This window comes from Talpa occidentalis, unplaced genomic scaffold (assembly GCF_014898055.3).
Source record: "Talpa occidentalis isolate TD23 unplaced genomic scaffold, MPIMG_talOcc4v2.1 talOcc4.13, whole genome shotgun sequence".
Taxonomy (NCBI): domain Eukaryota; kingdom Metazoa; phylum Chordata; class Mammalia; order Eulipotyphla; family Talpidae; genus Talpa; species Talpa occidentalis.
The window spans coordinates 30,716,703-30,742,845 of NW_023601322.1; the positions used below are offsets into that span (position 1 = coordinate 30,716,703).

At 33.7% G+C, this 26,143-nt stretch overlaps 1 protein-coding gene across 6 annotated transcripts in view; it reads left to right on the top strand.

The window, feature by feature from the left end:
• Positions 1–26,143, top strand: part of NOL4 (nucleolar protein 4) — a 307,016-nt gene that overhangs the window by 98,681 nt on the left and 182,192 nt on the right. For all 6 annotated transcript variants that reach the window (XM_037508675.2, XM_054694107.1, XM_037508682.2 and 3 more), the window contains 3 exons: positions 2,082–2,193; positions 3,039–3,151; positions 10,340–10,472. In XM_037508675.2, coding sequence (XP_037364572.1) covers positions 2,082–2,193; positions 3,039–3,151; positions 10,340–10,472 — 358 coding nt within the window. The remainder of the gene's footprint in view (positions 1–2,081; positions 2,194–3,038; positions 3,152–10,339; positions 10,473–26,143) is intronic.

The window sequence follows — 26,143 nt, forward strand, 5'->3', positions numbered from 1 at the left end:
GTAGAAGTCTTATTTGAAAAATCAGTGGAATATTCTTCTCTCTCCATTTGTTAATGAATACACTGCTCAGTCCTACTAGTTCCAATAGACTATGGCTCCACCTGAGTTAACATATAAAGTATCAGGAGTGGGCAGGCATTCTTTTTTTCTGAGTCATTATAAAATAGGTTTTCGAGAGTCAGAAACAAGAATGTCCAGCCAGATAAATAAGATCATTAGACTTATTCACAATACTATTGATAGTTCCCTCTTTAAAATATATAAGTAGGAATCAAATTCATGTGTATAATATACAGAGAAGGAGAAGGTAGAGAGTGGATGAGAACTTGAACTGTGAGTATATTTCCTTATCCAATAATATAAAATATGTTCATGAAACATGACAGAAGAAATTATTCTGTTTCCATCCTTAAAATTTCTTTGATCATATGAGGAAGTATTTTTTAAAAAATCTTTAAATGTTAATTTACAAATAATATTTACATTAAAGTCAAAGTCTCCTATTGCTGATCTTGCTGAAACTGAAATTTCATTACTTGTATCTACATCATTTATGGCAGATTTTAGTCATATGAGTTGTTCCTTCTCTTTGGTATCCTCATGGCTTCTTTTCCTTGAGAGTCAATGGGATAGACTAAGTGACACAAACTTATTTTAATATTAAATTCAGAAAAAAAATACACTTTATAGGGCCTGCCCAGTGGCGCAGGTGGTTGAGCATAGCGCTGTGAAGCTGTCCACAGCCTCTGCAGCACGGGTTGGCTCCTCACTGGCCCAGGAGAGGCCCACATGGCACAGCAGACCTCTCCTGTCTTGCCCACTGCTCCCCTTAGCAGTGTTTTTCAGTCAATCTGCCTGTTCTGTTCCCTGCTTTGTCTCTGGTGAATCTGCTCACCTCCCGCACATGTGGCCTGTACCCTGGTTCTTGTATGCATAAATAAATAAATATTAAAAAAAAAATTTTGGATCTCAGTATTTGGAGTTTCCTCAATGTCATCCTTCTACAGAATAGATAAGCAGAAGTTGATCTGATCGCCATTAATGGAATTGGTGCATATGTATATGCAATTGCACACGAGGTACTTATTTTCTTTTTTCATCAGTGCTCATAATGGCTATAGGTACCCTTGGGAAATAGTCTGTGGTACTAATGTCTAATATACAACTCATTTATTCCTCTTATAATCTCTTCATGTATCAGGATTAGTGCTCTGGTGGTATAATGCCCTCTGTCAGATTTCTTAGTATTAGTCCATGTCAGCTCTTATTTAGAGATATTTGACAATTAATTTTACCTCAGAAATTATTTGTTTTGATCAGGGACATTGTTTTGATCAGGTTGTTAAAACATTAATGTTTAAAAAATTACTGCCAGTAGTATTGATTTATGTTTTGATTCTAGATCAATAATTCTGAAACTAGAAACTGTGCAGGGGATGAGAAAAACTTAACCCTGGTCATTAATGTGAACTGTTGTGGACATAAATTATGAGAAATTAACATAAAATAGCCAATGAAATATGTGGCCAAAATGTATTTCTATGTGTGTCATTTTCTGTGGAAGGTATGATTTAAGGTAGTAAATATGTGCAAGAGTTCTCTTATCTTTTATTCTCATTTAAACTGTTTTGAAAACAGCAATGAATAAATGCTCATTAATGCAAAATCCAAATTTCATTGTTTCTACTTAAGGCTAAATTAAAAAATACGTAAAATTGGATACAATTTTGGTGGTGCTAGTAGTAAGTTTAAACACAGTGTTGACAATTTTTAACTAAGTGAATCACTATAATATCTATATACTGTGATTATTTCTCCTAAAAGAAATACAGAAATATAAACATATCCATCCAGATGTGGCTTTTTTTTCTCCACATCATGTTATTAGTTATTATTAAGAGACATGCAATCAAATTGGATAGATATTTCTTGAAATGATGCATGGTATGCAGTGCATGCTTTCATTGTGCTTCCTGCCATTATGGAATAATGCGTCTTATTTGGAAATACAATGATCATTTCTGTTGAATCTTGCTCAGTTAGCTTAAATAATAACACCTCTATTTTGTGAATCATTTCAGATTTCAGAGAGCTATGCCTTCCTACCAAGAGAAGCGGTGACACGATTTCTAATGAGCTGCTCAGAGTGCCAGAAAAGAATGCATTTAAACCCAGATGGAACAGATCATAAAGGTAGCCACAGTGTCAAACAGTGAGATTTAAAGCAATTTTATTCATAATGGCAATTTATATCTCCCATTTTTATAAAAATATGGTAGACTGATACAGTTCAACAAGTCAGATCATCTCGTTGATTCAAGAAGTAGTCAGTGAATTTTGAATATCAACTCAAAAAGTAATTTGTGTCCATTCTTAGAGAAAAGTCAGTTTCAACTGTGGCATATAACATTTTTTCAATAATAATATTTTAATTTTCACTTATTGTGTGTATTTCATGGTATTTTAGATATATTAAGCAAGGAAATGGATGTTCCATTCATTTCCATTTAAATATGCCCATTCCTATTTCTAAAAGTGATGAATAATATGGCATTTCACTGAAAGTTTTTTTGTGTGTGAAAATTGTAATTTGAATTCAACTTTCTTTAAAAATCACAATTATGCTAGATTCTTTCTGTGTGTTTGTGGATGGGTAGACTGGTAACGAAAATTTAATGGAAAAAAGAGCATATTTCCATTTGAGTCAAGTAGTACATATGGAAAGTAAATGCACAAAAAAGGGGAAAGTTCAGAAATACAAATAATTGTGCTAAATATCCATATTCGCTTCACTCATTATTACCCAGGTTATTAAAAAGGTCCCCTCTGGTCAGAAATAACTAGTTCATCTAGTGTTAATTTGTTAACTTTGTAGAGCCTTTCCAGTTATTTTGTCTATAAGTCATGCACAGTGCTACCCATCTCTTAACCTCTTGCTATTTAGAATCTTATCCCACTATGAACAAATTGGGTCATTCTGAAATTACAGGTAGAATGCAATATCACCTTCATTACCCATCAAAAATCTTTTATTACAGATAATGGAAAACCTCCCACTTTGGTGACCAGCATGATTGACTACAACATGCCAATTACCATGGCGTATATGAAGCACATGAAGCTGCAGCTGCTAAACTCACAGCAAGATGAGGTAACATGGTCACATCTGCATTTCTATCACTTGCAAGTTGAAATGAAATTTGATAACCATGACGATCATAATAAGTATGATGGCATTTTGAAGATGGTAATTTATTTTTTTAATGAAAGAGATATCACCAGGATTGCACAGATTCAGATACAGGCAGAAACTTCTAGTTCTTAATAGAAATTCCAGCCAATACATCTAACTTTGGAACTATGTAGAAATTTGTTTAACCCCAGAAAGTTTCATTTTCCTCACAGACCACCACTGAGCTGGTTAAAATACCAGAAAGCTTAGGGGAAGTGTACCAAATGAGTGAGTGTCAAAAAAATTTTTTTTAATTTAATTTTAAATTTTTATGTAGAAGAACTGGGGTATAAGCCGGAGGTGCAGGTAGTGAGAAGATTCACCAGAGACAGAATGGGGAGAAGCAGGTGGATCTACTTAAATATACTGCTGAGGGGAGCAACAGGTGAGGCAGGAGAGTTATGCTGTGCCTTATGTGGGTTAGCTCCCTGGCCAGGGATAAAAGTATAATCATTTCTCCATTTAATTCTTATATATACTTTAAAGTTATTCCTCAGTTAATCACTATTTTATGTAATTGTCTACTTGTCTGCATTTTCTAGGGAAAACTTGTGTTGAATCTTTTTTTACCTTTATTTTATCAAATTATATGGATTGAGGTAAAGTTGGTTTACATCATTGTATCTTTGAGGGTTATAGGTTTAAACCACTACAAATGTACATATTCACCCCATGAGCACCAGCAGTGTTCTTAATTAGAGATAATTTTGTTTTAAATCATTTCATTGAATTTGTATATAAAAAAAAGAGTGATGAATTTGGTGGTAGGTATTAAATAGTAAATGCATGTTTGTGAGACATTCTCTTTTAATTCCACTTAATTCATTAATTTGACTGTAGAATCACAAAGGTGGGGACTAAATTACCTATGTGTCCATATGTGTATGTCTCCCTCCCCCTACCCATAGACTTACAATAATAGGCACACAGTAGGGACTTAGTAAACTAGTTAATAGGGAATAATTGGTAGACCACACTTACATGGTCTGTCTTAGGAATAGTTTCTCAGACTAATAAATTCTTTCCTTCTTGAACTTTCTCTAGAACAAATGTGGTCAAATATTTATTTTTCAAATACAGCATTATTTGGTAAAATATTAAGTTCTTTCAAAATTAATTTGCTGTGCTAACTCTTGACAGAATTCATTTTATTGTTTTCTCCTTGATTTAATCTCAAAACTATACTTACAATATTTTTTTTATCTTAAAAGACTTTAGGGCCTCCCTGGTGGCGCAGCGGTTGAGTGCTGGGTTGCGAAGCTGCCCGCAGCCTCTGCAGCGCCAGTTTGATCTCAGGCTGCTCCCCGGCCACCGGAGCAGGGTCCCACATGGCACGCAGACCCCTCCTGCTGCCCGCTGCTCCCCTCAGCAGTGTACCTCGGTCCTTCTGCCTGCTCTGCTCCCTGCTCTGGCTCTGGTGAATTCTCTCACTCTCTCACACTTCTGACTGTACCCAGTGCTTGTATGTATAAATAAATAAATTAAAAAAAAAAAAGCTTGCCTCTGAAAAAAAAAAAAAAGACTTTATTCAGGGCACACTCAATAAAATTTGTATTAATGTCCTGGCTATATCAAACTCCATATTAACAGATGGCTGTATATAAGTGATTTTAAAATAGTGATGAAATCTCTGGGTTAAAGACATGAAAGACAATTAAAATATTAATGTCTAACCATGCCTGAGAATGAAAAAGAAATGTTACTATGATTCATCAGATAATTGAAATTTCTTAGCTCTTAAACTAGTGAGTGTGTCAAATTATTTGTAGGTAGCTCATAGATGCCGATATAATTTATATCTATTCTAAAAAGCAAGAAGATCAACTCTGTGCTAACAATACAACTTGCATGTGTTGGTTTCTTCTGGCTTCTAAAAAGTTTAAGTGCTTCACACAAAAGAAATAGTACCCTTTTAAATGTGTAGCTGCATCAGGAATATGACTCTTATCCTTACATTTTAAAATATTAAATTGGATATATACACTGCCATCAAAATATTCAGAGACGTGACTAGAATATTATAAAATTTCAGAAGTCGTGATTACAGAAAGATAGGAAAGTGGTTAAGAAAGTCACATTGAAATGGAAGTCAAGTGAGATATTACTTTTTGATGTTATATTTGAATTTTAATAAGCACTAATTCAATTAGGTTAATCTATATTTATTGACTACCTGCTATGTGACTGTCACTCTTGACAATGGAGAAATGGATCAACAGTGAATAAATGGGCAATAGTAAACATCTTCTCATGTGGGAGAGTGACTATAAAGGAAGTAAAACTCAAGTATGTATACAGGAGATGCTAATACTATTAAGAGAAATAAAGGCAGCCAAGAATAGCAATCCCTTTAGGATGAGGAATCACAATTTTAAACACCTTCTTGGGGAAGGTATCATTTGAGCAAAACTGAAGGAAATGAAGTACACGTATGTGCATATAGCAGGGGATGAACTGCAACGACCCTGTGGTAGGAGCATGTTCAGTAGCTGTTGGAAGAGCAAGATAGTCTACATATTTCATGCAGAATAAGCAAGGGAAATAGTCATAGGGCAAGCCACTCAAAAGTTTTAAATGGTATTTACATATTTTCATTACAAAATTATACAAGGGAATGTAATGTTTGAAGAAATATTTGTATTCAGTATTTATTGCCATGAAATAATGAATGATTGGAAATATTTTCAAGATCCAACAATGAAGAATTATTGAATTTACCAGTGTGGTATACACTCATTGCATGCAGGTGTTTAAATTTTATTTAAAATAATCTTAAAAATAAAATTAAAATTTTAGTTCTTCAGTAGCACTAGCCATATTTCAAGTGCTCAATAACCAAATATGTTTGGTTGTTACTTTATTGAATATGTAATATAGAGTAATTTCATCAATGTAAAATATTTTCTTAACGCTAGGTAAATAGCATTGGAGAAACTCATGGACCTTCGTGAATTACATATTACAGGATTCCACCCCCAAAATTCTAATTCTAGGTTGGATATGTGCAACCTGTTCATCTGAATTTTTAAAAAGACATATACTCATCCACAATAAAATTTGAGGTGGTGTATTTCATATAAAGTTTAATAATATAGACTTTAAGTTGATTTGAGCACAGGGTAGTGAAAAACATGACAAAGATGAGATTGGTAGCAATGTTGTTATCTAAGGGGAGTTAGTTGTCTTACAGAAAACCCTGAATGTTTGATGTAGTTTACAATTACTTCATAGTTAATAGATATAAGCACAAATTTATGAGCAGAGAAATAGTGTGTCCTAAGTTGAAGATTTATTTGACAATAGTTAGCGAAAAACATGGGTAAGAAATTGGAGATAGGTAGATAACTAGAGAACTGTGTTTTGTTATTCAGGAAATAGAAATATAAAATATTCAACCAATCTGCACAATAGGAAGAGAAAGGAGGAGGTATATGACCCCGAGACTCTAGGGTGAAATCTGGAAGTTGAAAATTAAAATGAAATATAGACCAGATAAATAATCTGAATTTCAATAAAGTTGTCAAAATAGAAAAGCTCAGTGATAAACATTTTTAAAAATATATAGGTGTTATTTTTATTTTATTTTTTAAAGATTTATTTATTTATCTATCTATCTATTTATTTATTTATTTATACAAGCACTGGGTACAGTCAGAAGCGCAGGAGGGTGAGAGAATTCACCAGAGCCAGAGCAGGGAGCACATCAGGCAGACTGACGAAGTACACTGCTGGGAGGAGCAGTGGGCAGCAGGGGAGGTCTGCGTGCCATATGGGACCCTCACCCGGTGGCCGGGGAGCAGCCGGGGATCGAACTGGCGCTGCAGAGGCTGCGGGCAGCTTCACAACCCAGCGCTCAACCGCTGCACCACCAGGGAGCTCCCCTATAGGTGTTATTTTTATTTTTTTAAGATTAATTTATTTATTTATACAAGCACTGGGTACAGTCAGAAGCATGGGAGTGTGAGAGAATTCACCAGAGCGAGTAGCAGAGCAGGCAGAAAGACTGAAGTACACTGCTGAGGGGAGCAGCAGGCGGCAGGAGAGGTCTGTGTGCCATGCAGGAACTTCCTCCAGTGGCAGGGGAGCAGCCAGGGATCAAACTGGCGCCGCAGAGGCTTCGGGCAGCTTCGCAGCCCAGCACTCAACCACTGCTCCACTGGGGAGGCCCAATATAGGTGTTATTTTTAAAGGTGTAAAGACTGAGCAGAAAATTACTTGTTACAGTTAAATATTTTTTTCTAATTCAGGAAGCAGAACTGTATGGTGATTTACCATGGTTTCAGTATCATGAGATTAACATAAAGTATAAACTCACATTGTAGGATGTGCAGACTCTTCAGGTTGGCATACAAAACTAAAGCAATCATAGACTTGAGGATTTAGATGAATAGTCTAAAGATGATAATGAATATCATGAATATATACTAGCCTATCAAGTTTTCTGATTTTTCACCTTTAGAAATATTTAACAGTTTCTACCTGGAGTGATTAACATTTTCTCTATGTTGATAATAAAATGCTCTAAAATCTTATATTTCATACATCCGTGTCAACTTTAATTTAAAAGCTACTAATTTAATCATTTAATGAACTTATGTAATGAAAATTGCACTTAGTTTCATTATGGCTCTTTATAAATGTAAGCAATCAGATAATTGATATTCTAATAAGGAGAAAAGTTGTGAAAAGTGAATTATATTTATTAGGAAATCATGGAGGAAATATTTTAAAAATCATAATCATTAAAGCACTTATAATGATAAATACTTTAAAATGATGATTAAAAAAAATAACAAGATACAGAATAGTTGCATTTGGTTACATAACTGTTGAGTCTTTTTCCATATTTCCCAAAATGTTTGTGACAAGAATGTCATTTAGTGCTGTTAAATGTTTACTGATTATCCATAATGTGCTATAGCAGTTTGTATCACCATTTTGTAGAACAGAGACTGTGGCCTGACTCATTATATCCAGCTTTTTTTTAAATCATACTGCACACATATACACATACCTTCTTACATATATATATACATGTTAATCACATAAGTATCATATATATACATACAACATGGAAATAATTTATTAGGTTATATATATAAAGAGATAGCTACTTGTAATATGTAGGATAAATGCTTACTATAAAGACTACATTTATGTATATTACTCAGCTACTTTATAAACGTGTTTACCATATTTGTTTTTGCTTGTTTTCATATAACAAATACAAATCTTATTATATAGTATAGAATGTTTACATATTCTATACAACAGTATCAGTTTTGTGCTTATATATACTTGACATTGTTTTAAATACCTAAAATATACTGCCTTAATCTTCCTATAACTCTATGGGATTGATACTATTATAATTCCCATTTTCTAGATGAAGAAACTAAGGCACAGAAGATAACACATCTGTTACGTGGTAGAGAGCACAAGTCTGAGTGGGGCAGTCAGGCTCCAGAAATCATGCTGTAAAATACCATGATATCATATATACTACATATATGTTAAATATTTGATATATATCATCTGGCTAAGTGTGCATATAGATGTAATACACATGGTACACATTTATAACAGTGATATATACATTGAAATGCTTTCATTTATTCTTTTAACACACATGTCCATGTGCATATACATACAAATATATATTTCAGATGCTTTGGAATTTCTTAGAATTTAGAATTAGAGAAAACATAAAGTCCTGAGAGACAGCATGCTTCCAGGAGAAGGCTGGTTGCCCAGTGCTCTCACAGAGTGACTTTTCCTTGCTGAATTAATGAAGAACTAATACTATTAAGTATATCCAGATAAGATCAGACCTTTGCTAAAGGAAGGACACCAAAATCACCTGTGCTTTATCTTTGGATCAGGATTCTAATTTGTTAATCTATCAGAATGTTCCTGTCCACCAATTATAGGCAAGATAACTTTTCCTGTTTTATTTTCTCAAGACTTCATGTGACTTCATATGAATACCAGTTCTACTTTATATAATAAATGGGGGAAAATTGTTTAATTGCTCTGGTCCTCAGCTCTGAATCTGTAAAATTGGGGTGAATCCTGGCCTCTAACTCACAGGTTGTGATGATGATTAATCATCATTAGATTGTGATGAGTGGACAAATACAAAGAACAGTTTCTGCAACATAAACTGCAACATTGCTACTGCTAATGGCTATGTTAACGTGAAACTTTTAGATCAAACATTTACACATTGCAGTCAAACAGTGATTTCAATGAAACAACTATGATATTGTACACATTTTTCTCAGGTTTTCCTGCCTTTATATAAGCACACCATTTGTCAAAAAAAAAAATCAGTTCTCCAAAAGGAGTTTGCTTTGGTGAAATGACTACAACAAAATATGTTAGATTTGGTTTAAGTTGATATTTGACAGATTTTGTTGAATCAATCATTAGGCAAATGGTTTGTTGGTAATTAGCCACTTGGTGAACTGGATTTTGATAAATGGATCTTGCATACTTTTACCTAGAACTCCTTTTTTTGTGGTTTCAGTGCAATTTATAATCACTTATAAGGAAAAAAAAAAGATTGCTAAGATTATCTTGTTCTCCAACAAATGTGGACTTTGAATCTAGACATGTAAGTTTAATCTCTTATTAGAATCTACCCTAATTAAAAATTTAAAAGTTTTTGGTTAACGATTTACTGAGTTCTAAAATTTTTGCTCATCATGTTTTATTAGGTCAATTTTTAAAATCAAAATGTGTTTTTCTTTATGCTATGTTTTGTGATTGACTCTTTTAGGAGGATTTTACTAATTAAAAATAATCCATTCCTTCACTATTTAGGATAATTCCCCAACTACATCTTCCTTAAACACTTTATTTTACCTTTGAAACCTGTCTATACTTAGACACATTGTTCATGAGTCTGGAAATTCCTTAGAGGGAGAAATTATTCATTATATATTATTTTAAGTATCTAATAACATGTAACATTTTAACATATTTATCTGAGTTCTGTAAAAGCTCTCTTACTGGCTAAACTTTAACTGACCCTATTGATAAAATGCTCATTATTTGAATATATTCCATTTTGTGATGCATGATGATTTTTAAAACTATTTTCAGGATGAAAGTTTAATAGAAAGTGATGAGTTTGATATGAGCGATTCGACACGGATGTCAGCTGTGAACTCTGATCTTAGTTCCAATCTTGAGGAAAGAATGCAAAGCCCACAGACTCTTCATGGCCAGCAAGATGGTAAGTTATCAAACTGCTCAAACAAATAAACAAAGCCAAACTACAAAAACCTGAGTCAGAATTTATTCAAATAACCACCACCTCTTACTCTTATAAAATTGTGTCAATTTTTATCTGTTTATATGGGGAACTTCCCCCTATATGCTCAGGTTATATTATCTACTTTATTAATTTTGGATTCAAGTAGTTTATTCAAACTAAGGTGAGAGATGATTTCTAAACAGCTATTAGATGCAAAATTCAAATTTACTCTGTTTTGCTCCCTGAACTTAAAGTGTGTTGTATCAATATAGCTTGTATTTCTGTGATGAATGTTCTAGTTTTGGTTACGTGGACCATAATTCTTCTGACTGAATTAAGAATTTTAAAATGATAAAATGAGTACTTTAGTTTTTCTTTTTTACTAAAATAAAAGTTAAAACTGAAAAACAATTGATATGACAGGACGATTTTACCAGAGTGATTTTGTTTTGTTGGTAGGTTTGTTATGGAATTATAAACTACTTTATTAAGTTGTAAATGAATAAAAGATCATTATTTCTTCCTGGGTTCATTAAAAATACCTGATTCATCCCCCTTGCTCTTAATAGGAAGAAAACTGGATTTGTAGAGAAAGTAGACTTGGTAGATAATTCTTTAGGCCTAGTATTTTATGAGATCTCTTTGAAAACTATCTTTGTAGATTTTTGTCTTTGTAAATATAAAATTGTATATTGAAGGAAATGTCCCTTATTTAGGTAAACATGGATAAAAATTTAGGGCTGCATAGGAGGATATTAAAGAATTTTTTCAAAATTAGTTTTTAATTGTGATAATTAAGTTGCTTAAGTTAACTTTCTGGCTACCCAGTGTCGTACATATTTTCAGTTAGGAAAAAATTCCTAGCTTTCTCTGACACTTGCTATTAAAAGCTGATTGCAAAAGACTGCTGCAGTTTTACCTACTAATGTTCTGTTTATGATGCCAAGGCTTAAATTCCTAACTTTATGTGCACATAAAGTAGCAAAATAGGTATGTTTATGTGGGGGACTTTTCTTTTTCCTCATTTCGGGTGAGTCTAAAGCATACCAGTGGAACAGAATAAAGGAAAAGAAAGGGTGCATTGATCATCACTGATTTTAAAAGCTTATTTTATTCTCTACTTGGCATAAAAGCTATTGCAGTAGAAAGGACAATTATCTAGGAAATTTGTAAGACTGAGTTGTGATTTATGTATAAATAATATATAACTATCTAAAGACATGTTGACTATTACCCTATTAATTTATTAGTTCATGTAGCTTGCATGTTTATGTCATTTTTTTCTAGTCTATAATTTTGGAGAATGTATGAAGATGAAGATGTCTCCTAGGATGCAAATTATAGTTTCCTTGTTTGCTTTTGCTACTTATGGACATTTAGCTAGGAGATAACTGATGTGCTATAAATCTATATTGATTTAAATAACACACAGTGGAACAACTTCAAAGATTACTCACACTGAGGGGAAAGTACATTATTATCACATACTGATAGATGCTTCAAGTGTAAGGAAATCCAGTTGTTCCTTCTCCAACCTACACCTAAGCCTTCCCTTACATGATCAATGACTTTATCTCACACTTCTCGTTGAGTTTTATCTTGCTGCTATCTCTTCCTTCTCATGCATCTAGGTTTTCCTCGGAATTAACATAGAAAAATGATACAATAAATATCCACTTGGGAAAGACTCCCTCAATCTTACTGTGCCCCTCCATTCAGTGCTGCATTAATCTGCACCACATTTTACAGCAAAACTCATTGAAAGCAGTCTTATCATATCCACTCCCTCACTCTACTCTTTGTCTCATATCATTTTTCATCCTTTCTACTCCACCTCACTTGCTTCTGTGAATATTTCCAGCAGTTTTCATGTGACCGAATTCACTGGTCCAGCCTTATCTCAACACTAACATGAAAAGACAACCCTTGGGTTTCTGGGGGATTTCTTTCTCTGTCATTTCTGTGTATTCGTCTTCCATATACTATTCTAGAAATGCCAAAGCTCTATAGGGTGGAACCTTTAAGTCTCCTCTTCTCCTTTCACTTTCTAGATTATCACATTATGGATTTCAACACCCTTGTAGCCTGATGAATCCCAAATTAAATTTTCCAAGTCTTGAGATCTTTTCTCAGTTCAGGACTATTTCTCGCTCTCTCTATCATGTAAATTTTAACATTCTTCGAAAGATGTATCACTGTACAAAATCTTATTTTTCTTATTTAATAGTTGTTTTACTCAGAATATAAAACCATATGAATTAATGGATCTTCTGTGTTTATAATTTTCCTTTCAGTTGCTCCATGTGAGATAGTTCTTAAATGCTCTATTATTTAAATGATTAAAATGTAACTTTTCATCATAATCATTATTTGTCACATAGTTTTTACATATCTTTTGTGTTTTCTTCTCTTTTTTCCTTTCTCCTGACAATCATATTCCCCTAATTAAGTTATATTGACAATTACTGTGTCATTTCTTGTTTTTCTCTGTATATATACAATACACACTCAGAAGATTTTGTCATCATTATTTTTTATAATAGGTTTGTATCTTTTGTCCTATTTTGCATCTTGCTGTCTCAGCCAACATTATCTTTCTCTTGGAGTTTCCTGTATACTATGAGATGTATAAATAATAGTGAACACAGAAAGCCATGATTCCTATCTTCATGTAGTACACAATCTTAAGCAAAGTTGCAAGTGTAACATGACACCATACACCTTTGGTTACAGTGTATCTAGCCAATGAATTTGGAATTTGGCTTGGAAAATTTTGGCCTCAATAAATGTAAGAATACTAGAGAAACTTTTAGTTTGTATCCATCTTTCTCAAATCACTGGAAATTCTGGGTGCTAGGCCTATATTAGGACTTTATTATGGATGGTGTGGATTGATCTGGCAAATAATCAGAAGGTAAGGCCTTTCAGTGCAACACATTCAAGTTTGGGTGGCAACCTAAATGCAACATCTGTATGTATACACATGCAAAAAACACATCTATAGTATTTTACTGCTCCATGTTTAAGTGAATAAAATATTAGTAAAAAATATGTTTGTGACTAAAATTATATCTAATTTAGCTGAATAGAATAGTTTCATGTAATTATCAAAGCATATAAACCAGCAATAAAAGTAAATACTGTTCGGGCCGCCCCTGGTGGCGCAGTGGTTGAGCGCTGGGTTGCGAGGCTGCCCACAGCCTCTGCAGCGCTGGTTCGTTCCCCGGCCGCTGGCAAAGGTCCCACAAAAAAAAAAAAAAAAAAAAAAAGTAAATACTGTTCATTTAATTTGTTAGAAAATCTAATAAAACATGTTTTTAATAAAAATTATGTAAAACTGTATTAATAGGAAATTAAATTTAGTGATTAATTTTTTATGGTGGTGAATTTTAATTAGAGATGCTTTTAAAAAATTTTTGGGCTGAGTACCACATTCCCTACTGGGGTTATGTTGTCTTATGTAAGTCATTTTCTTTGTTCAACAACTTTATTTTCCTTTTTTTCCTAAAAATTTATTTATTTATGCATATAAGAACTGGGGTACAGACCAGAGATGCAGGGGTGAGAGGCTCCACCAGAGACAGAGTAGGGAACAGAATAGGCAGACTGACTGAAATACACTGCTGAAGGGAGCAGCGGGCAAGACAAGAAAGGTCTGCTTCGCCATGTGGATTTCTCCCTGGCCGACCGGGAATAGAACTCGTGCTGCAGAGGCTGTGGATTGCTTCATAATGCGGTGCTTAACCCCTTGCACCACCAGGGAGGCTCTGTTTTCCTTTAATTTTTACTGATGGCTTAGGAAATTTTGCATAAAGCAAAAGTGGTAAAATAATATTTTTTTTTACATAAAATCTCTGACTTCCAATATCAACTCTGTTCTTGTGGTGCTATTGTTCTCAATTTTTAATTATATATGTATCTGGATTTAAAATGCCTCAAAAATGATACAGTGCTACTCCTTTCCTTAATTCAAGTTGTTTTGATGTCAAGTTTTGAGTAATTTACATAATAAATTTAGTAAATTAATTATTCTGGGTTGTGACAGTTAAGCTGATGAAGCTTTTAGAAAATTTTCTATTTATGCCCTTTTTTTCTATACATGATTATATCATAATTTGCAGAAATATAAAGTTAATTTATAAGTAATATAATGGAAACAGAATTGGGGAAGAACATTACTATAAAATAGATAAATTTTTGATTACTAGATTAGTTTGTAATATTATATGTGTTTGTGTATGTCACTGGAAATTATTGGTAAGCAGTAATTCTCTATTTCCAAAAACAAAATAAATAAATAGCAATTTGGTTTACATGTAAATTAAAAGTATGGTAAAATATGCTTAGATATGCATTTATTTAAAATGTTTTTATATGAAGTATTATTTTTTCTTGCCTTTCGGGACATATTGTTTATAAATTTACTTTTCTCAAGGTAAACTTCTCTTTTATGACATTTCACTGATATTACATACGTAAATGGTTTTTCATATAAATGAGTGCTTGTTTGGAAATTTAGCTTACTGATTTCTGTCTGAAACCTGCACACCCCAGGATCAGTCAATCTTAGCTGGGTCCAGGCATCATAAAATTAGGGGAAATTGGCTAGTTTCCAAGCTTGCCTTAGCAAGTATAAGCTGATCAATGAGGGATGTTGGATTGATTTGGAATTTTACTTCTGGTTAATTCTTTGTTTTGAGATATTGATCCTTCCGACTTGTTATTATTTTATAGCATTGTTCACTGGTTCGAAAATGATTACATGGCTCCAGCATTCAATGTTTAATCACCTCCAAGAGATGTCAAAATTCTATTAGACCCAATTAGCAGCTATTAGACCTTTTAATCCTTGAATATTGAGTTTTGTCTCTCTGATAAAGCATAACACTGGAGGGATAGTGTGACATTCGCATCTCATGTGCATTCATTCAAATAAATTTTAAGCCTATGAATTTGTATATCCTGCTGTTTAAAAGAATCAGAATCACTTGACTTTTTCCAAGGTGAAATTCTTGAACAACAATCATTTTTCTAATTTTTTGTTTGTTTCTACTATCAAATGACTAGCCCTTATATATTCTCACTATAAAGTCTATGTAATACTGTTTCTTTACAACTTTTTTGTTGTTACTGTGGGTCAGCTAGTTATTACTTTAAAAACAAAACAGCTTCCTCCTTTAGGCAAAAATAATTTCAGTGTTGAATAGGGCTTTGAAGTTGGTGGTGCATGAGAGCTGTACAGAGATAAAACAGTTACAAAATGGGGCTAAATTGGCCATAAAAATCTTTATTTACTAGGCTTACAAGAATTATAATTGAGTGTTGTATTGATAAAAGGAAAGAACAGTCCAAGAGTATTGACAAAAGCAATTGAAGGATTTTCATTATATTCATTATGTCTATAAGTATAATTGTTTTCTTTTCAGTTGCACCTCTTCACTTGACTAGGAGTGCCTGGGGGAGGAAACAGGTTATCTTATACTTCTTTGCACACTGCCTTCAGAACCAAATACAATGTTTGACATAGAGTAAAATATTTTTGAATTGAAATAGTGTTTTGAAATTTCTTTCCCATTTATTTCTAGATCTATAAATGAAACACTTAGATATTTCTCTCTAAGTTTTAGTTTTACTTCTGCAGTGAAAGTGCACTCATCTCTTAGAGTCAGACTTTCTTGATAAACATTAGATAAGTAGTTGATTTCCTTACCCATGAATGAATATTCTGTTCTTCTTACATTTTATTTTGGTGTTTCTGATGCCTATGCTGCTTTCTTTACTTTCTCCCCATGGAACATTAAGGTACCTCTGAGATCTTAAAGTGAATTCATTAAAATGGCAGCTTGAAGAATCTTAATGTTAAAACTCGAGATCTGGTTTCTTATTCCAGTTCTGCTAGTAACTAGTTTTCAAGATTTTTCAAATAATTATTAATATCTTTTGATAACCATTTATTTCTATATCTGTAAATGAGAAGCTTAGATATTTCTAAGTTTTAGTTTAGTCCTAGAATACTCTTACTGTCTGCCCCTTTAGGGTTCTTTTTCTTCTCTATAACAAGTTCTGTTGTCTTCATCCTAGCAAACTTCTTTCCATTAAAAATTAAATGGGGTTCCAACATTTTTTATATCTCTCCAAACTGGTTTAAGTATTTTTCTCAGACAAGAGAAAAGGCTCAAAGAATGTTGGAGGACCCCCATAATTCTCCAAGTCTGACCTTCCATCTTTAAGGAGTCATTTTTAGTTCCAAACACGCATGAGAAATGTTCGGACAGCCAAGGGGGATTACTGAAGTGTAGACCTTCCTTCTCCCAGTTCATCCTTCAAGTCTTAGCTGTAAAAATCATCCATCCCAGTTCATCCTTCAAGTCTTAGCTGTAAAAATCATCCAGAACAATTCTCTGTCTTCTTTATCTTTGGTAAGAAATTGTGGTCAGCACAAAGGATGATGGGTGTAGCCAAACTGTGAAATTAATGTTCTTTTATCTTTCTTCTTTTTTTGAGCATTATTTATAGGAACCCTATTCTTTATTCCTTCTTGAATGTATTTGTGTTTGCAAATATTCTCATGTTTATGTATGTGTGGAAATTGTTAGGGGGAAAAGGATGTCCTAAAGCTAATTCCATACAGGCTTTGTGGACTCCACCCCCACCCCAGGCCAAAGCCAAAGACACTGGGAACTCCAAATCCCATCACCACCAAAGGGAAGGTGGCTGGGACCTGAGGGTGGGGTTAAGCAGCCAGGTTGATATAAGGCAGACACATGGGCTTTGGAGGGGTCCCCCATTTTGGCTCTCCGCCAGCTCGCAGCGTCCGGCCAGCTCTGAGAGTGACTTTGGGTTTCCAGGTCGTCGGATCGGGTAGGACGCATTAAAGACTTTATTTCCCTATTTTCTCCCCGAGTTGTACATTTTCCTTATTTCCTTTTCCCTTGTAAATAAACCTTTTATTAACCTTTTGTGTATGCCTGTAATGGAGTATTAATAAGTCCTTTTTAAGCGCGCGGGTGAGGACCCACAACCAGGCAACCCGCTCAATATCGGGGCTGCCCTGTAACAGCATGTGTGTTGGTGGAGAGAGAGAGATAGAGAAAGAGAAAGATATTGAGAGAAACGTTGGCAGAGTATTTTAGTACTTTCAAATTGATTGTTTTCCTTCAATTAATTTCCTCCATAAAATTTATACTAAGGATCTGAGGTATCAGAGGGTTTTTTTCAGCAACAACATCATTAACACTTTGGGAACCTATATGTAAACACATTGTAATTTCTGAAAGTTTTAGATTTTGGCAGTTAAATATCATTATTCAGCTCATCACTCAGAATGGGGATTTAGCTTACTAATATATATTATTGTTATGGCTTAACAACATGTTGGAGAATAGATCCTGGCATCATACAAAATATAAAATTAAATGTGTCACTGTTTGGCTCTGCATTTGTTAAAATCTATGATGAAGCAATCAAGAAAAATCAGATTAGCATTATAGACACGGGGGAGTACATTGAGCACCAATGCCAGGATTCTAAATTGGTCTCTGTAAGGACATGCTTACTCTCTCAATGCATGTCAACAACCTCAGCAGTATGTTTATCTAAATATGTCATATGCATAATTCTATTTTAGAACTGATGAAAAAAAACATCTAAGCTCTCATCAGGATTCAACCATCTAAAATCAAATTATTGTTTTAGGTATTTCCAGTAGAAAGTGAGGATAGAAGAAGGACTAAAATTTCTTGGCTGTTCACTGTATGCTATGCACTGTTCTACAAATGAAATTTTTAGGTATTCACAACAATCCAATAAGGTAGGATATCAGGTATTGCTATTTTTATGGTATGGATGAAGACATTGAGGCTAAGTAGCTAGCCTGTTATCACCTAACTACTAAGTTACAATAAAAGCAGGATTGGAACAAATATACTCTGGATCTGAAGCCATTGTCTTTAAAGATGGTTTCTAAGTTACCACAAGCCCACCTCTGTGAACATTGCACTTATATTCTGTAGCTTCTGCTTGCTGGCACATTATTTTTTGTCGTATCTAACCATCTTATGTTCTTGTTTTCTGACCACAGAATTGATATTCTGACTAATATTTTAGTATTGTCTGTGCTTTTTAATTTGTCTATAATAGCTACTTCTAGATGTTTCCCCACACTTTCTGATTTTCATGCCTGTATCCTTTCTGTTTCTGCATTGTTATGAACAAATTAAAATACTATTTTCAGCCATTGAAATCTAATAGCTTGGTCTAGCTTTCTAAAATAGAAGTAGCAAACTTAAATTCTGTTTATTTTAATAAATATCTCTTGACAATAATTGCCCTGTGTTTAAAATTCATATTTCCTTTTATCTGTTAAAGATGTAATTGACATTTGCTAATTTCTTTCCTATCCTTTTCTTTCTTTGTATGGAAATGACAAAAAGAAATTATGATTGGCCTCCTTTGCTGCATTCATTGTTTTGAATCTTCTCATTTGTATTTTACTGTGCTTTATTCTAAATACTAAGATTGAGGTTTGGCAGAAAGAGGAAAAATTGTTTCATTCATGACCATCTACTCCTGCCAATAATTATCTTATAAGAAATTTGGGGGAATAACATTTCAGCTTTGCTTTGTGTGAAATTACAATAAGGTATATAGTTTTTACATTGAAGAGTTACATTTTCCTACAAAAAGCACCTAGATGAATAGGCTATTTTGAATGTCAGTTATGCAAGTCTTAAAATAATATACCTATATAACAATAATGTTCATGTTGATCCAATAAAAACACATTTTAAAAAGAATGTTGAAAAGAACTGCATAATGGGGAAATTATCCAGATTAAGTTAATTAAACACATAATAATGCAGTATCATTCTTACCCGATGTGAACACACTTTGAAAATAAAAGAAACCTTTTACTTTTATAAATTGAAATTATTTTCATTTTTGAAAAGCAAAAGCTATATCAATAAAGTTTATTAAATGCTTGTGAAATTTTGTGATTTTGAGAATTTGCATTTGGTGAAATGAGAGGTAAATACCATATATCGGGGGAAAGGGTTGTGCATGTGCCTACGTGTGTTGTAGGGACTTGTTAGCTGGCTAATGTGTAAATAGACCAACACCTGCATTTGTTTCTATAGATGTGGACCTATCCCATTTCCTTAAAAAGAATAATATAAATGTTATTCAGAATATTAAAATTTTATAAGTTCTAAATAGACCAAGTATCCTTTTATTTAGTTTTTAATTTTTAATATTTTAAATATATTTTTTACATCGTTGTTCATTTTTAAACAATGTTTGCTTCCCCCCATCCTCGGGTGTAGTCCCCATAGAATTTCCTTCACCAATGCACTTGTGCATCATCACCACAGTCCCCTGTGCGCCTCTCTCCCTCCCTCTGATTCCTCTCCCCCCGCCTCCTCCCCTGCAGGATGTCTCTGGTTTATAAATGAATAGACTGGGTATCTTAACTTTTGTCTGAAAGATATTTTTTTCACAAGATCAATTTTAATAGGAATATGTTGGAAATAATCTAATGGTATACATAGTTTATTGAATGAAAAAAAATCTATGCATTGGAATATTATGCAGCTGCAAAATAATAGACAAATCTCTTAATTTATATGGAATGTTTCTAGGCTATATTACTAAGTTAAAAGTAAGGTGTCATTACATATGTTATTTTATGTAAGAAATGAAAGTAAGGTTATTTTGGGAAGAATTTATTACAGGAGAAATAAACTTTTGAAACTAATAAATATAACTTTACTCAAAGGAGGTGGGTTGAAAGTGATAAAGAAGTGGAATCACACTGCCTGAATATACTTTTTCATATCCTTTTGAATTTTATTTTTTTTAGTGTTGCTTTTTATAAATTTTTATTGAGATGACATTGGTTTATAACACTGTATATGGTTTAGAGGTATAGGATCACCCCTATTAGGTGTATGTTACCACCACTAAGGCACCATAATCCTCCAGCATAGTATATTGTACTCTCTACCTTCTTTGTTCCACCACCCCTTCCATAGCCTCAGTGTTAGAGTCAGATTTCTAGGATTTGTGATTGGTTTGAGTTTATCTGTTTTATTTCTTTACATTCCGCAAATAAATGAAACCATCCAGTATTTGTGTTTCTTCTGACTTATTTCACTTAGCATGATCTCCTCCCATTCAATCCATGTTATTACAAATGGCAAGCGTTTGTCATTTTTAATAGCTGAATAGTATTCCACCATGTACAAGAACCACATCTTTTTTTATATGAATTAATTTTTTTGCTTACATCCTTACAGTCTCCATAGTTCTCTTGCCACCATATGACCCATGAAACATAACTATATTCCCTGTGTTCTTTCTTCCTTGTTTTGATTCCTCTCCAGCCTCCTCCCCTGCTGTATGCCTCAGATCTGTGGTCAGATTGCTAGTTTTGACCTATACTTGACCTTTTGTTTGCTTTCTCTATATATTATATTCCCCATTATAAGTGAGACCATCTGATATTTATCTTTTTCCTTCTGACTTATTTCAGCCAGCATAATCCCTTCCAGTTTCATGGTAGAGCCATTCATTTAGTAGATTCACTTTCAGTGTTCTGAGGAACCTCTACACAGCTTTCTATAGTGGCTGTGCCAGCCTACATTCCCACCAGCAATGTAAGAGGGTTTGTTTATCTCCCCATACTCATCAGCATTTGTTGTTTCTGGTTTCAGGTTTTTTTTTTTTTTTTTTTTTTTTTTTTTTGTGGACCATTCTCACTGGAGTGAAATGGTATCCCATTGTGGTTTTAATTTGCATTTTCTTGATAATTAGTGATGTTAAGCATGTTTTCATATGCCTGTTGGCCATTTGCATTTCTTCTTTGGAGAAATATCTTTTTAGTTCTTCTGCCCATATTTTGACTGGGTTGTTTGCCTTGTTTTTGTTGAGTCATATAAGCTCTTTGTAGTTCTTTGATGTCAGTTACTTATACATTGTATGGTTTGCAAATATTTTCTCCCATTCAGTAGAATGTCTTTTCATTTTGATTATTGTCTCTTTTGCTGTACAGAAGAGTTTTAGTTTGATCTAGTCCCAGTTGTTTATATTCTCCTTTGCTTTTCTTGCTTTTGGAGGAGAATCCTCAAAGATATTTCCGAGGTTTATGTCATGGAGTGTTTTTCCTATGTTTTCTTCTATGCATTTTATGGTATCAGGTCTTATATTCAAATCTTTTACCCATTTGGAGTTGATTTTTATATATGTGAATCACATCTTTTTTTTTTAAGATTTATTTATTTTTTTATACAAGCACTGGGTATAGTCAGAAGTGCGGGAGGTTGAGAGAATTCAACAGAGCGGGGAACAGAGCAGGCAGAGTGATGAAATACACTGCTGAGGGGAGCAGCAGGCATGGCAGGAGGGGTCTGTCACACCATGTGGGACCCTCGCCAGTGGCCAGGGATTGAACCGGCGCTGCAGAGGCAGCTTCGCAGCCCAGCGCTCAGCCGCTGCACCACCAGGGGAGGCCTGTGAATCACATCTTCTTAATCCACACAACTGTAGCTGGTTGTTTAGGTTGTTTCCATAATTTTACTATTATAAATAGTGCTGCAAGGAATATAGGAGTGCATATATTGAGAAAACTCCATACTGTTTTCCATAGGGACTAGACCAGTCTACATTCCCACCAATAGTTTCCCTTTTCTGCACACCCTTACAACACATGATGGTTCTGGTCTTTTTGATATGGGTCATTCTCAAGGGTATAAGATGGTATCTCTTTTTGGTTTTGATTTCCATCTCCCTGATAAGTTATCAAACAATTTCTCATGTGCCATTTGGCCATCTCTGTGTCTTCTTTGGCGAAATCTATTTATCTCTTCTGTACATTTTTTAATATTTCTTAATCTATTGTGGTGATACAATCCTGCAGTTGAATAACCAAAATTATCTCTTGGGTTATATATTATTCTCATTTCAAATTTAAATCCTGTCTTTTGTTTCCTTTCCATTTAATTATGCTTCTTTTGCTTTTAAAAAGATTTTACCTTTTAAGTTCTCACAAAGAATTTCTTATAATGCAGATTTCTCCTAAATCATATTACCTTTTGCTATTAAAAATGTACCTCATCAAGCAATGTACATTAAGCAAGGTACATTTAAGACATGCTGATAATACAGATTCCAAACTATGTTAAAGATAGTGGAAAAGGGTGTGATATGGGTAGAAGTGAACCACGGTTTAATAAAATTTAGATACTAATTCTGTCACATACTCTGTGTGTCCGATGTCATTTATGTACATTTTTATTTAGGTTTAATATTTCCCTTAGTGATATCAAAGAGCTTGTAACAGAAACAAATAAGACAACATAGTCATTTATTAACAAATGTTTATTGCCCAGCTACTATGTACTCCATCAAGTATGCTGGGAGTTCAAAACTATGTAAAACATAAAGGGGCCTAAACTATTAACGTTGACTTACAGTATAGTGAAGTGGAAACCCGAGACTGATAAGACTCATAATTATAAACTGGGACAACCACTATGAAGGAAAGAAATCTTATGAAAAAGTATAATCAGAGACCTAGTTTGACCTATACAAGGAGCAAGGAGGAAGAGCTGGAAATACCTCTTAGAGGAAGTGGAATAGGCCCAGAAGATGAACTGCAAAAAAAAAAAAAAAAAAAAGCCTGAGAGCACTTGAGGCAGGAAGAGCAGCATGGGCAATGGCTGTGTGCTTCATAAACAGTTGAAGTATAAAGCAGCAATATTTTAATATGTGTATGCTGAGTTTTTTCAAGTCCTTTCACTTCTGCTCACCAATGTCCTTTGCAAATGAACTGCCTCAGGCTAAGTATGATATAGAAAGAATAAAGAATCAGTTCCTTAACTTTTGATTGCTTAAGTAGATATTTTAAAATGAATAGCATCAATATGTATTTTAAAACCATGACTTTTACTGGCAAGATCCCAACTTAGACTAGAATTCTAAGAAGCTGACTTTAAATAGGAGCAAAATTGCTTGAGATCTGAACAAATAAGTTTTGAAAGGACAAGAATACATAATTACAGAAAAATTTTTCCTGACCAAAGAAGTTAACAGTCCAACAACATATGGCAAAGAGTAGTCTAGAAAGAGTAGTCTAGAAATAGTCTAGAAAATTAGGTTTCTCCTGGGAAAAACCTAATGTCTGTGACTAGGGTGGCAGGAAAATTGGAGAAAGAATGAAGGGTAAAAGGCACAGTGAGTGTGGGTCTGATTATCTAAAGTGTAGGCAGGAAGACTGTAGACCTCATAGACATGTCTGTGCTCCACATGGCATCAGAGGAGTGCAGCTGCAAAAGCATAAGGTGCCTTGGTATCTGGCTAATAGAAAGTCTCAGGGACATAGATTCCAGCATGGGATTGGGGCAGGACAGAGTAGCAGAGAAGTCTGATGAACTGAAAGAATCTCTGTAGTTGGGATGAAGAAGTCCAGAATCTGTCTCATTTGGAAGCCCTTGCAGGGACTAGCTCAGCAGCAAACAGTCAACAAGGATAGTCATTTATGAGAAAATTACTGTTCTTCAGAGAACTGTAAGGGCAGAATAAACGGACCTCTATTTCCTTCTCATCTGCCTTTACTACGCTTCATACAGGATTTTGTCACTTAGACTCTTAAGGAGAAGGGAAATGTGGTATGCTGACTAATTTACAAGAGAGGTTGAATATTTATACAAAAGCATTTGAGTTTTAGCTGGAAATGACTGAACTACCTTTACTTGGCATTAATTTCCCTCCCAGATCAGAGTGGGGCAAATTGAATTCAGTTAAAAAAGACAATGCCCCTTTTCTGTACACTTGAGTTGGTACCATCTCGATTTATACTGGTCCTAGGTGGAAAGAAAATGCCAGTAGTAATCATCATTAAATTGGGAACAGAATCACAGAATCCAGAAACTATCGTTTCTAAGGTACTTGCACAGTTACCTTAAATTTATCATTCTGATCAATTTTTCTCCCTTTTAAGTTTTTTTTTTTTTTTGTAGGATATTGGATAGCTGGTTCATTTTGTATTTATGTTCCTTTATAAGTCATCACTAGACATTTTAGAAATCCTTATCCGGATTAAAACATGTTTTAAAATTATTCTATATATTTTGATCCTTTATGAGTAGTAATAATTACTGCTTTTTCATATTAGTTTGTCACTATACACACAGTTTGTCCTGAACTTGACTTGTTAAATGTTTTATCTTCTCCTGCCCTTTTTGAAATAAAGTATTTCATAATGTGTGGCCAAGGAGCACATTCTTGTAAGAACCCATTGGTTTGCTAAAGTGTTGGCACTGAGGATGCTGATCATTGTCTCAGGGATCCTTCTCTATCTACATCTAGAGTCACCTGAAGAATACCATAGCTTAAAGACATCTTGCATCTTGCCAATTGTTAATAAAGAGCAAAACTATCTTTTATAAGAATGACTTAAATTTTGAAAAAGGTAATTAGGTTTAGACCTGAGACATTTCCCATTCAATTAGAATTCAATTTAATATTCACCTAAGGTAAATTGCTCTGACCTGACCATCTGAGAGGTTAGTGATCATTGTCCCCCCAAATCAGCATTTCTTAAATTCTAATATAAAGAGAAAACATGTCCCCCTTACAAGTGAAATTATGTATGTGCTGCTCACATATTGAAACATTGATTGAAACATACTAGCTTCAAGAATATGCTAATGTATTTTAATTGTCTGAGACATGAAGGAGTAATGCACAAGTATGTATTGGAATTCTCTTCATGGAAATGATTTTATAATGGGAATGGAAATTCTCTAGATTTAAAAATCTATAAAGTCATTTTAAGTACAAAAATAGAAAATTTTTATTTGGTATTTCTGTAAACTGACATAAGAAGTTAGTTGTGTTGTTTTTCCAAATAGATGACTACATATTTGCTACCACTTGTACAATTTTCCATAGGAGGTAATGAAACCCTTGAACACTTTTTGTTTTATGCTGAAAGAGGTATTCTAAAACATGGAAATTGTAAAATCATCAATTACTTTAATAACCACTAGGGGTCTACTGATATGAAATTTCTACCAGCCTTCATTTCTAGAAATACTTAAAATTAACTATTTTGCGTGCATTAAAGTGAATTTCCTCTTCTTTGTTGTATGTATTTTTTTTTTAGTCTTTGAAGTTTAATGACATTTAAAATTATGAGTATTTCATAAGCCAGAAAGAAAAAGAAAAATACCGGATGGTCTCACTCATAGCAGGAATCTAAAAAACTTAAATAAGGGACCAGGAAAATAAATAACTATAAGAAAGTGAAAATCAAAATCAACAAACAACTATGAACCAGAGGCACTCTATGAAGGGGTGGGGGGCGGGGAAAGGAGGGATTGGGGTAAAAATAAGGGGGTTGTAATTGTATGGGGAATATAAAAATAAAATTTAAATTTAAAAAATTATGAGTATTTCAGTTTGTGAAGTTTGGGGTTTTTGTTTTTGTTTGTTTTCTTCTTGTGTTTAAATATTATATCACAACCATGGACTTTCAGGAAAATAACTTTTAAGTGGTCAGTGGTCATTATGGACTTTATTTAAATACATACTCATATGTGAATGTATGTGTGTAAGTGAACCATTAATTTTTTTTTTTAGTTTTTTGGTTT